This window comes from Engystomops pustulosus, chromosome 5, assembly GCF_040894005.1.
Source record: "Engystomops pustulosus chromosome 5, aEngPut4.maternal, whole genome shotgun sequence".
Lineage (NCBI taxonomy): Eukaryota > Metazoa > Chordata > Amphibia > Anura > Leptodactylidae > Engystomops > Engystomops pustulosus.
In genome coordinates, this window is record NC_092415.1 from 38,407,754 (window position 1) to 38,420,332 (window position 12,579).

General features: G+C 39.2%; 1 protein-coding gene across 7 annotated transcripts in view; it reads right to left on the minus strand.

Moving 5' to 3' along the window:
* Window positions 1–519: 519 nt before the first annotated feature.
* Window positions 520–12,579, minus strand: part of ZFHX4 (zinc finger homeobox 4) — a 134,806-nt gene continuing 122,746 nt past the window's right edge. For all 7 annotated transcript variants that reach the window (XM_072151682.1, XM_072151678.1, XM_072151684.1 and 4 more), the window contains 5 exons: window positions 10,661–10,800; window positions 10,376–10,576; window positions 10,059–10,176; window positions 4,064–9,394; window positions 520–3,867 (listed from right to left, as the gene is read on the minus strand). In XM_072151682.1, coding sequence (XP_072007783.1) covers window positions 2,396–3,867; window positions 4,064–9,394; window positions 10,059–10,176; window positions 10,376–10,576; window positions 10,661–10,800 — 7,262 coding nt within the window. In that variant the 3' untranslated portion in view covers window positions 520–2,395. The remainder of the gene's footprint in view (window positions 3,868–4,063; window positions 9,395–10,058; window positions 10,177–10,375; window positions 10,577–10,660; window positions 10,801–12,579) is intronic.

Genomic DNA, 12,579 nt, shown 5'->3' on the forward strand with positions numbered 1-12,579 from the left:
TAACATTCATGAAAAAGGCAAAAGCAATCTTCTGAAGCCTTTGGATTTAGGACATTAGCTCACTATAGCGGCAGGATTGCACCTTGGGAGGCCATGATGTCTCTTTACGAAACACAATTAAAAAAAAACAAAAAAAAGTGTCTTCAAGATTCAAATAAAAATGTTAAAATACATAAAAAAAATGTTTTTCCCCCAAATTAAGAACATTAAAAAGTTTGCATTAAAAAATGTACAGAACATTGTTGTGATCATTATTTAAAACGAAACCGAAAAGCTGTACAATAATAAAACGTCAAATGAAATGTTAGTTTGATTTGATCATTAAAACAGTTTTCAGCATGAATTTTTTTGTCTTTTTGTTAAACTGTCAGACAGTTGCATTACATGCTTCTTGTTCATCTCAGATCAGAAATACCAAAAGCAATACATTTTTGCATTTCTTCATATTTATAAATTTTTGTACCATGCACAGCCAACTACAAATATGTACAACAGCATATCTTTCTTTGTTCACAAGCCTTTTCACTTTTTTTTTTTTTTTTTCGTACAACCTTCTGTTACTTTGGAATGAATCATATTGTTTTACTATACCAAACACAAAAGTGATTCGTAAAGCACCCTTGACAGCTTTCACATTCTTTAAGTTCCACAGCAACAGAAAAAAAAAATGAACAGCAAAGCATAGCAATTTATAATTCAATTCACTGTGTGGCAGAAGATGAAAACTATGGCAAGCAAAAAAAACAAAAACAAAAAAAAAGGTTAACACAGTAGCAGCAAATCTTGATAAGGATAATACTTTGTAATGCATATATGACAAACAAACAAAAACAGTAAAATAAAAAAAATGTAACAGAACAGCAAACACAAGTGCCCAGATTATTAACCAATGGGATGCCGAAAAGATGTGCCATATATGGTAATGTCATATACGGCAGGTCCCTGCAGCACCTGACAGGTTAACGGAAGTACATGAATGCCTACCCACCTATATAGTAGTGTATAGGCATCTAACTAAAGTTCAGTTGTATGATCCCCGGGCTAACCTCTTTGTACAAAAAAAAATTTTAGTCCCCTTATTAATTATTATTATTTTTTTGTAAAGCAGCTTCTTTGCTTTCAATAGAAGCAAATATACTTTTTCCTATTTTTTTTTTTTACCTTTTTAATTTTTTTTTTATTATTATTATTTGTTCAACTTAACTAGGCATTTTTTTTAAAAATTTTCTTTTCAAGTATATAGTACTACTTTATTTACGCACCAATTGTTAAATAGGTCTTTGGGTTGTTAGGAGGCAAACTTCTAACAAATGCAGACCAAACTTGTTGCTGCACTACACACAATAAGATGAACACTAACAACAAAAAAAACAATAGTGAGAACAAAATAAACAACTGAAAGAAAATGATCCAAAAAAAAAAACGGAAATAAAAAGAAAAATTTTTTTAATTCATTTCACATGGTCTACAAAATTATAAGTGCACTAGTCCAGACAAAAGCAAGTACCTTGACATTAAAGCATTGAGTTCACAAATAAAAAAAAAAATGTCACATAACCCTCAGAGTCGATAGCAAAACTAGAATTATTACCTCTTTCAGAACAAAAGGGATGAGATCAGAGGTAAAAGTAAAACAAAAATGATCGAATTGGCACAGAATATTAGTATATTCTACAAGAAATGGGGTGAAATGGTTATAAATATAGCTTGTGGCATATACAAACTGCAATACACAGGGCATATACATCTGTCCAACTACCGAAATCCCAACTGTGGTAAAACTGTACTATCCTGCAGGATAAGCTGACATGAATTTGGCCTGCTGCTCAGGGTTAGAAAGTCTATTGATACACTAAACACACCTAAAAAAATGTGTAAATGTGTTTGAATAAAGTTTGACAATTTTGAAGGGGGAAAAGTCACAGTTTTACCAGGCTTTTGCTGCTTTTTTTTGTTTTTTTTTTTAAACAAATGAGAAATGTTATGTTCTGACCTGAGAATTTAAAGCTACTGAATCACACCTACCTAAACTAAGAGAATTTCTCTTTGAAAATTCCGGATCATCCCCCCATACAGTACATGCTAGCATTTTGGAATTCAATCCAGCTGAGGTGCAATTTGCTTTTGGAGAGTTTTTGGCTTGAAACAAGTTCCCGAAAGAACTTGGAGGATTTTTTTTTCCTTTATCCATACTTTTAAGCATATATTACAAGCGCATTCAACCATCTGCAACAGTTCTGTCCATACTATACCGTCCTATATTGCCAGCATATCAATATGGGAAAACAATCCTGAGTCAATCATTTGGTACTGTAATTTTTTTTTGGGTTAGAGAAGCTTTGGAACTGCAATTAAAAAGTCTTATTTTTATAAGCAAGGGATCCTGTCTTCACTCCTACACACTGAACATATCCACTCTGATGCTATTGAAATTACCATCTAGGCCAGAAGCAGGTTTCGCTTTGACTTCCAGAGGGTTATCTAAGTCTTCCAGCTTCTGGCTCAGCTCACTGTCAGACTCATCTGAACAACTTTCTGTGGGTAGTGAGGTTTGAACCCCTGAGGTGCTGCACAAACTTGAGGTAACCGTTGAAGGCAAGGAGAGGGAGGGAGAAGAAGAAGGGGAAGAAGCAGCTTTCCTGGCAGATGCTTGAAACAGAATATTAGGCCAGGACTTCATGGAGAAGCGAGAAAGATGAGGATAGGTGTTATTAGAAGAAGCTGCAGACTGCGAGGTAGATGTGGTGTTAGGACTAGGGGAGCAGACTGAGTGAGGTAATAATCTAACATGCTCTTTGGCATTTCTCATTGCTTGTTTGATTGTTTTCTCTTTGTGCAAGCTTGACTGGAGGTGTTGGCTAAGTGCTTCGCTTCCACTGATAGCCACATCACAGGAAAGACACTGATGTTTGTTGACTGAAACTCGAAGCACTGTTTCTTGGGGGTCAAACAAAGCCTGACCAAAGTAACAGAAGGACTTTTGATGATTTACTGCTGCCTCTTCATCAGTAAACATCATCTGGCACTTTCTGCATATAAACTCATGCTTGACAAATGGAACAATGACATTGTCTGATAAGTCTGCATTTTTTGGATGTGTCTGGGGTTCTTCTTTTGTGCTTTCCGTGGCAGGACTGTTTACTTCCTTCTTTTCGGACTCTTTGTTGGCTTTTTGCTGCTGCTCACTTTCTACGTTTGGTGAGTTTACTTGTGGTGGCTTTTGGTCTTGCTGTTGCTGTTTTTGCTGTTTTTGCAACGAATCCTGGAGGCTTTGCTGATACTGTTGGTATTGTTGTAACAGGGCACCAGGAGATAACCCAGCAATCGCTTGAGGCACCGCTGGACCATATGGAAAGAGGCTCTCCATCCCACAGATCGGAGGGAGATACCCACCTTGCACTGTTCCATGCAGCTGAGGGGTAAAGTAGGAAGCAAAGCCAGGAATAAAATAAGGCAAGAACTGCCCACCTATAAATGAAGCTGGATCATTCGACACAGCATTTTGAAGTGCTTGCAGCTGAGCAGGGTCCATGGGCATTTCTCCAGCTTTGCCCAACATGGAAAGAGCAGATGAGATTTTTTCCTCTTTTTTAGAGTGTTTACTTTCAGCTTTTGGAGTTTCCAATTCTTCTTCTTTGATTTTTTTGAATTTATTCCGTGTGTTTTTATCCAGATCTTTGTTTTGTTGTTCTGTCTGCTGTCCTGACAAAGAGGATGATGGGGAGGGTTGTGGTGGTGGCGGTGGAGGATGAGGTGGAGGAGGAGTCTGCAGCAAAGGTTTGGTGGGAGCACTGCTGAGCGACAGGGCAGGAGATGGAGTAGCTGAAGTAGGGAACCCAAGCATGCCTGCACCAGGAGATGTCAAAGCTAAAAGCAAGAAAAATAAATGGCTGTTAATATTTTTACGAGCGATGTTTTCTTTAACAAATAAAAATGCATATGTATTTATAACTATGGGCAAAACTTATTTAACTTAATTTACAAAACAGTTTTATTTCAATATTTGTCATTAAAAAACACCACATTGCATATAACTTTACATTAGGTTGATTATAATACCTACCATTTGAACTCTGTGTAAACCCAGGCAATGGAGATGGGCTGTTCATCCCAGGAAGAAGAACTGGAGGAAGGCCAGGTAGCCCTTGGTAAGATGCTGGCAGATTGAGACCATGAAGACTGTTCTCCATTAAACTCGACTGCTGAACAGACAAACCCAAAACATCTGTGGCCTTTTTGATACGATCCAGTTCTTGCTGTGCCATCAGTTGCCGCACAGTTGTAGGAGCCAAGTAGTCCTTTTCACGGTCAAGCTGACTTCCTACAGTTTCTCTCACCTTGTTAATATGTTGCTTTGAAAATATATGATCTCGAATGGACAGTCGTGCTGAATATTTCACCCCACAAAGAGAACATTCTAGTTTGGTTCCATCTGGCCCAGTTTGATTAATCATGAATGGCTTCCCTATGTTGATTTTGAATTTCTTTTCTTTTGCCCGTGCATTCTGGAACCAGACTTGAACAACGCGCTTGGGAAGACCAATCTCACTACCCAAGATTTCACACTCTTGCATTGTTGGAGTCCGATAATCACAAAAGCAAGCTTTAAGAACTTTGAGTTGGACATTACTCATTTGAGTCCTAAATCTTTTATGACCTGGTCGATCACTATTTTTGGTTTTAAAAGGATTGTTACTGCCAAATGAATTTGGTGAGCTGGGATCTGGATCTGCTATGCTTGATGTTTCACTGCGGTCAGCATTGTCCTCAAATTCATCAGTCATGTAAATGCTTTGGTCTTGATCACTTTCTCTGTCCATGTTATTTTGTGATGTATTTGTTAAAGTAAAGAAAAAACTATCATCACAGCTGTCTGCTATGTGAGTAGTTCCTGTTTTTGGCAAACTGTCATTGACATGCATTTTTGGTTCTCTGGGAGTTTTTACATCTTTAGTGCTACCAGTGGTGCTTTCCCCATCATTGTTTCCCTCGTCTCCTGTAGTAGCATCACTGATTGCTGTGTTAATTGATGATGTTTCATCAAAGTCATTTTTGCTTTGATCAAATCTTTCAGCAGGGGGAGCATTCAGGCGTTCTATGTCCTCACTGCATTCTGCCCTAAATGATGACGGGCTTAAAAGATTCTTCGGTGACAGCTCAGCGTTTTTGCTAATAGGTGTAGAAACAGCAGAGGGCAACTCATGTTCACTTAGTTGTTCATTCTTTGGTAGTGGGGGGTAATCAAAAAACATATATTTGTTTGGGCTTTCACCACCATCATCCATTGCATTCAAAGGACTTGGTGGCAAACTATAACCAGCTTGCTTTCCTTCGTTCCAGTGCCGTGATCGTATATGACTCTCTAAAGCTGACTTTGCTTTGAATAGTGCACGGCAAAATGGACATCTTTTATGGGACTGGGCTGGGCCTACCGCCCGAAATTGACCTTTTCTCTCTCTGGCTCTTGTATTTTGAAACCAGACCTGTACTACTCTTTTTTTCAATCCCACTTCTCTTGCAATATGGTCAAGCATCTTTCTTGTTGGGTTGGAATCTAGTAAATACTTCTCATACAGTATTTCTAGTTGCTCTGGGGTAATTGTAGTTCTTAATCGCTTATCCCGATGCTGGTCCTCACCACTGTTGCCCCCCTCTTTCTCACTGCAATTATTGTCATCTTTCTCATCAAGCTTTCTTTTTAAAGATGCAGAAACTTGTGTGGCTCCATGTGGTGCTCCATGTTGTGGTTGCAAGTGTGGCATGGAACCTCCAAGTAATTGTCCTGCCATAAGTGGGTTGTTAGGATCAAAAATCATGTATGGCATGTCTATTGGCCTTTCTAAAAATTGTGAATGTAGAAACTGGTTCTGGGCAGCTAAAAAGTGCATGTGTTGGTGCTCCTGCCACAACTCTAATGTTGGAAAAGCAACCGTGCACTGATCACATTGGTATTGTAGCAAATGAGGAGGTAGGCTGTTCTGCAGGGAAGCCAAAGATATTGGTAATGGACTAGATGGAATAGGAGTGGATTGGGACCGTGATGAAGGTCTTGCTGATTGCTGTCTTTGCTGTGTAACTGTTACTGAAGGCGGTGTATCAGATGATGTTGAAGTGGAACTAGCTTGTGTTAATTTCGAGGCTAATGAGCTAGCAATAGCATCAATTTGCTTTGGTTTTTCTGGCTGTACATCAGGTTTTGGTGAAGTTTTACCAAACTCTGGTCTGGGCGATGGATTTAAAGGGGTGCTCGAGCCAGATCCAGAGCTTACGGTGGTTACTGTTGAAGCTTTAGATGTTTCAGCTTGACTAGTAGAATAGTATGTCTTTGGCATTATTTGATCTGTAGCATCCATAGAATCTTCTGTTTGACTTTCATCTTGCGCATCATCATCTTCATCTTTATAACATAACTTTTTCTGATGAGTAATTAGGTCAAATATTCTAGGGAATACCACATTACATTTCTTACATTGATACTGCATGTTGCTAGTACGAATGTATCGCTCATTAGTTAGTTCTCTTTTTTCGGTGTCTTTAGCTTCTGCTTGATTTTCATAACTTTTTCTTGCCTTCTGTCGGGCATTTTGGAACCAAACAACAATAACACGTGTGGCTAAGTTGAGGACTGTAGAAAGTTGTTCAATCTCATCATCCTTTGGATAAGCATTAGTGTCAAAAAAGTCCTGTAAAACTCTTAGCTGGTAGTCAGTAAATCTGGTCCTTGAGGACCTTTTGCTGAAAGAGTCTGACCTGTGAATATCTAGGGAAGGTAGTTGTGGCTCAATTCTTATATCATCAAGCACTGTTATTGGGGGATTACTGAAATTGTATGGTGAATCTTTATTTCTTTGACGCTCCTTAAATAAAGTATTACGGAACCAGTGTTTAATAACCTTCAAGGAAAGTCCAGATTTTTCTGCCATCTCCTGTATTTGATCCTCATTTGGGGAATTATTGATGTCAAAGTAGGCACGTAGTATTTTAAGCTGGTCATCTGTAATTCTCGTACGTGGCCGTTTGAACTGGGAATGACGCAAGAAATTTGGATCTAAACCCAACTGCTGCTGACACATTTGTGTCAGATCTGCTGACAAAGCATCCATTGGAGAAAGTTGTAGTGCAAGTTGTGGTGGTAAAGCTGGATGTTGGACAGATTGCATCATAATTGGAGGGAAGAGAGGAAGGTCTAAGGAAACTGGAAGTTGGACTTGAGGTGGAGCTGGAGGGGGTGGTGGAGGAGGTGGCGGTGGTGGCGGTGGTGGAGGAGGTGTTGGAGGAGGAGCTTGCAATGGAGTTGGTGTTGAAGTTGGAATTTTTACTGGTACTGCAGAAGTAAGTGCTGGTGGAGGTTGTGTAGGTGGTGCAGATGGAGGAGGGGGAGGAGGAGGAGGTGGTGGTGGCGGAGTTTCTGGAGAAGATGGTGCAATTGGATACAGCTTATCGTATGCTTCTCTGTATTGACGGGCAAATTTTTCTAACTCTCCATAAGGGAAAAACTGTCCATGAACATGTTCTTGGTGACTCTTTAAGATCAGGATATTTGAAAATAACTTACTACATTCCCCACACTCTAATTTCTCATGATTTTCATTCTCCCCAAGTTTATGTTTCTTCTGTACTTTCTGCCTGTTCTCATTGTATTGAATTATTAACTCAAATCCAAAGTTTTCAAGCAGAGCCTTTGCTGCATTTCCTCTAGCTCCAGAAGCTATACGCGGTGGTAGAACACTGGAATCCGATGACTTCTGTTTTTTAACATCTTTGTCTTTGGGAGTTTCACTATCATTTGTTACTTCTTGCTTTGGTTTCTCTTTTTTTTCATCCTCTGAATCTTTATAAGACAATGAATCTTTTGTTAGTTGACTTTCTAAATTTGCCACATTGCTTTGTTCTTGTTTTAGTATTCTGTGATGGTGTTTCTGCGATTGATGCTGTGATTGTAATTGATATTGCTGAGCTTGCTGCTGGGCTTGCTGCTGCAGCAGTTGCAGCTGGGTTTGACCAACTTGATGTTGTGTTTGAATTTGCAGCTTTAAATCTTCTAGAAGTGATCCGGCCATGCCAGGCATCCCGAATGCAGCAGAGGCAGGTAGTCCCAAATCAGGATTTAGGCTAAATTCTGTTCCAGGGATGTAAAAGGGAAAAAGAAATTGAGGTTGTTGGAATTGAACAAGAGCCTCTGGAGTCATGGGAAAGTGAGGAAGAAAAGCTGGGTTTAAGAACTGTGGTTGAAAGAATGCGGCTTGTTGTTGCAATTCGTGCTGCAGTTGCATTTGAAGCTGTGCTGGTGACTGGGGTGGGTGATGTGGAGGTTGGGTGGGAATAACCTCAGGAGCTTGCTTTTTGTTTGTTTCTTTGGCATCTTGGTGGGTTTCTTTGCAGTTAACAGCTGGCAAACTCATAGAATCTAGCATCCCTTGGTTTGGGCTGCTAACACTCCCTGGTATGTTACTCCCACTAGTATTGGTACTATTAGGTTCTAGCTTGGCAGCCCTTGCCTTGGTTTGGTGAAGGACAGATCTCATATGGATTTCCAATGTAGAACTTTGGCTATAGGCAACATTACAAATGCTGCACTTGTATGGTTTATTGTCAGTGCTGTTGTTGGTCTCTTGAGGAACAGGACTTGATGCTTCTTGTAAAACTTTTTTCAGTTTATGCAAATGAGACACTGAATTATAATGGACCAAAAGAATGTTCTTTTGTGTGAAGGACTCTTTACATACTGTACACTTATATGGTCGTGATGGATCTAAAAATTTTTCCATAGTAAAATTTGGCCCTTTTCTAAAAGGCAAAGTCCGCTTTGGTTCAGAGCCCAAGTCATCTGGAATGGAGCTGCTGTCGCTCCCAACTGGGCTAGCTTTCCCCTCATGGTCCATCTCATATTCTCTCTCATTTTCCTGCTCTAGGGAGTGTTCATCTGGAGCCATACTTTCATTTTCAGACCAGAGCTCCCCATTTACAGGTAATGTTGCACACAGCTGCTGAATTTCAGTCTCATTAAGTTCAGGGTGGCCTGTTTCCAAATGTTTTTTTAAAGCCAGGAATGTACGGAAGCTGCGTTGGCAAAGACTGCACATGGTAGCAGCCCTGATAGCGTGATACTGGGAATGTATCTGAAGCTTCTGCATAGTCTTAAAAGCCAAACTACAATGGGTACAACGGTATTTATAAACGTGTCGGTCGGAAACCGAAAGCTGCTGCCTTTTTTGCTGATCATTCAGTTGTTCTGACAGTGAGTCACACGGTTTTGCATCTTTACTCATGTTTTTGTTCCAATCTGTGGTATCTAGTGAATCTTTGGACAGATTTTGCTCCTCTGTTTTAATTTCAATTCCAGCTTTTATATCATCTCCACCTTGGATGTTCTTTTCTTCTGTCGGACTGTCACCTAATTTGAGCAGAGAGAGAAAATAAAGAGAGAATAAAATTAGCACTAATGTATTTGTTCTCATTTGTATGTGCATAAAAGTTTTATGTGTATGAGTGTTGCAAGATTTCTTTTTCATGTGATCAGCAACAAAGAACAAGCATGTAATACAATAAAATTAAGAGGCAGAATCTGCTGTACAAGCTCTTATGAGCTGTGTTGTGTTAGCCATTAGAATATGGAAAAATGATACCACCGGTATTGTTAGAAGACGCCTGGAGACCGAAGGTCTGCAAAAATAATTTGTCTTTCTGCTCTCCAAAGTATTTCTAACCAAAGACTTAATATTTTATCTTAAAATTAATTTCTACTCTTGGAAAATGGAAATATGTTCTGTTTAATTTTAATATCATTTTTATAACGGAGTCATGAAGCAATCCACAAAATATTTAAGGGGCCATTCCACTAATATTCGAATTAACAGTACAGAATTGGTATTAAAATTTGGCTTGAGCAGATTCAGATAATCATTGTTCCTCAATTCCTTGTAACACCATAGAAAGAATGAAAACAACTGTTTTGTCTAATGTGTTTTGTATGGACTGTTGAGGAACAACGGAATCGGCATACTGTTCGGCATAATGTTGTAAATTGCCAATTGTCGGTTCTCCGATTTTGCACTCACCTGTAGACTTGCCTGACAAATCGGTGGTGGAAGATGCCAGTGTCTCAGGTTCTGACTTCTCAGATGCAGCGGGTGGCAACAGCATACTATTTGGCATCATGACTTCTGGCACAGAAATCTAGAGAAAACAATACATACCGATAAGCCAAAATTTACATTTGCAGAAATTATACAGATATTACAAATCATAGAATGGCTTATGCACAAAATGTGTATCCCTTAGGAGCAGGTGATGCATATCTTACTTTTACTAATATCTGAAATGGGGGTTCTGATGCCTACACCTTCAAAATTTGGACAGAGTAAGCGTTACTTACAGTCATGAGTAGCTTTTCCACACAATCCGGAGACACGCTGTGCAAATGAGTCAAATGCAACTGTAGATGCATTTTGTTGCTGAGAACATCTTGGCAAAGGGGACAGGATATCACAGGCTGCACTGAATGCTGGGAAAGGATGTGCATCTGGATACGGTTAGGGTCCTTGCTGCTATAGTTGCAGTAGGGACACTGATAGCACTGAAAAAAGAAAACAAAATTATATGAACAAAATAATTACAAAATCTTGAAATACAAAAAAGAAATATCTGGCCAAATCAATACCTGTTCTTGACAAATGCTGTTTTCTTCTGCAGTTCTCGTTCTCTTACTTATACCATCTTCTTCTTTACTTTGCGCTAGCTGTCGCTTGGCTGATGCAGAATTCAGGACATGCTCCTTATCGGGAGTATGCGTCCTGGAACCTGGAAACCAATTAGAACACAAAATATATTAAACTAAACTATACGTCAATGTAGACATTAGAGCCAACCATTACTTAAAGAGGACCTGCCAATAGAAGCAGCACAAGATGCCGAATGCCATTTCTCACATGATTCCGGCCAGGCACTGATTTATTTGGTGTTTGGTGTTTCATTTGGTGTTTTATTAAGACCCCCCCCCCCCCACACTCGTATAGAAGATATGGCCACAAGGTTTATATACGTATACGCTCGTACTAGGGGGCGTGTCTCTTTGTGTTGTGTGATAATAAATAATTACTGCCAACCCTTGACTAATATTAGATGAATTATATATAATTTCTGGGAGCCATGCCTTTTGAATGGGTCGATGGGTTTAAAAAAAAACACCAAATTTATCAGGGGCATCGCAGCAGTTCAATAATGTATGTCATGCAAAATTTTGTACATGTTCACAACATCAATGGAGGTAGTTAAAATAGTTGTTGCACCAATATCTATGAAAATGGAGTCCCATCCAATCCCATCTACAATAATGGATATATCTAGAGGCTCCAGCCTCACGATACATATCCAGTTTCTGGCGTGTGGTGGGGCAATTCTGTGCCAGGTCCTGTGACAGGTTATAGCCAGCACGCAGGCATGGCGCATGGCAACTTGCCGTAAGGGAGGAAATAGTCACAATTCCCGGCCATTTATTAGGATTTACAACTATTTAAAGGATTGTACTAATAGATATCCCCCTATATGTGATCTCCAGGCCACAGTTACAGTCCATGTGCTACAGTAACACATTTCATTACTTCTGCAGGCCACTGTAAAGAGGTAAAGCTAAAAAAAATTGTCAATATTAGCAGTTTTGTTTGTATAGTTATGTCATAGAATTTTAGCTTGTTGCCTGAAATATATTGGAAGTCACTTTTTATGTCTAGTATCCGTTTGTAGACTCAATAAACAGGTTTAAAAATGTCTTCTCCTTTGTTTGGATAACCCCAGGTTGCCTTGAAAGATTAATCAATAACAGCATTTCAGCTGGAATTTCTAGATTCCCTCAAAAAAAGCAGCATTTCTCAGCATTTCCTCATCTGCTATTTTAATTCTTTTCCCGTCAAATGCTGCAAAACAATAAAGTTTTGTTGTTTTTGTAAAGCCCCACAAAGCCGCCTCGCAAACGGGGAAATATCCTCTTAATAACCGCGCACTTACCTATGTCGAGAAATAAAATTTTATCTCCATCTCTCTTTTGGCATTGAATACTATCAGTCTGTTGGGCTGTAAACGCTTGCATTGTGATTATCTGATCTCTTAAGACTGCAAACATTTTATTGTGCTATTTTGCAGCTTGACTATAGTTAATTTCAATATTATCATCTAAACAGTGAGTTTAATGGGATCCCGGAGCCTGCAGTATAATGTGGCTACAACTTGCATACATCAAAGAGAAGGTCGCAATTCTAATTTTCCTGTCCATCAGAAAATTCTTTCCAGCGTCAATTTGCCAGATAATCTCTTCTGCTAGGCTGGATATTACAAGAGCATTGGATAGGCATGTCACATACATCTTACGACAAATACAGAACCTCATTTACCAGCCATTCCAATCTCATCACAGAGCAGCATCATCTGACCTTTTTTTCTTCTGTTTATTATGAGTATTTCTAATTTTAACTTTCAATTTTCACCATCTTCCAGTCAATTTGCAACTAAATTATTTCCAGGATGAGGACACTATCACTGGACAACTGGGTGCAAATGCATCTTGAAATGTACTGCTGCTAAGCC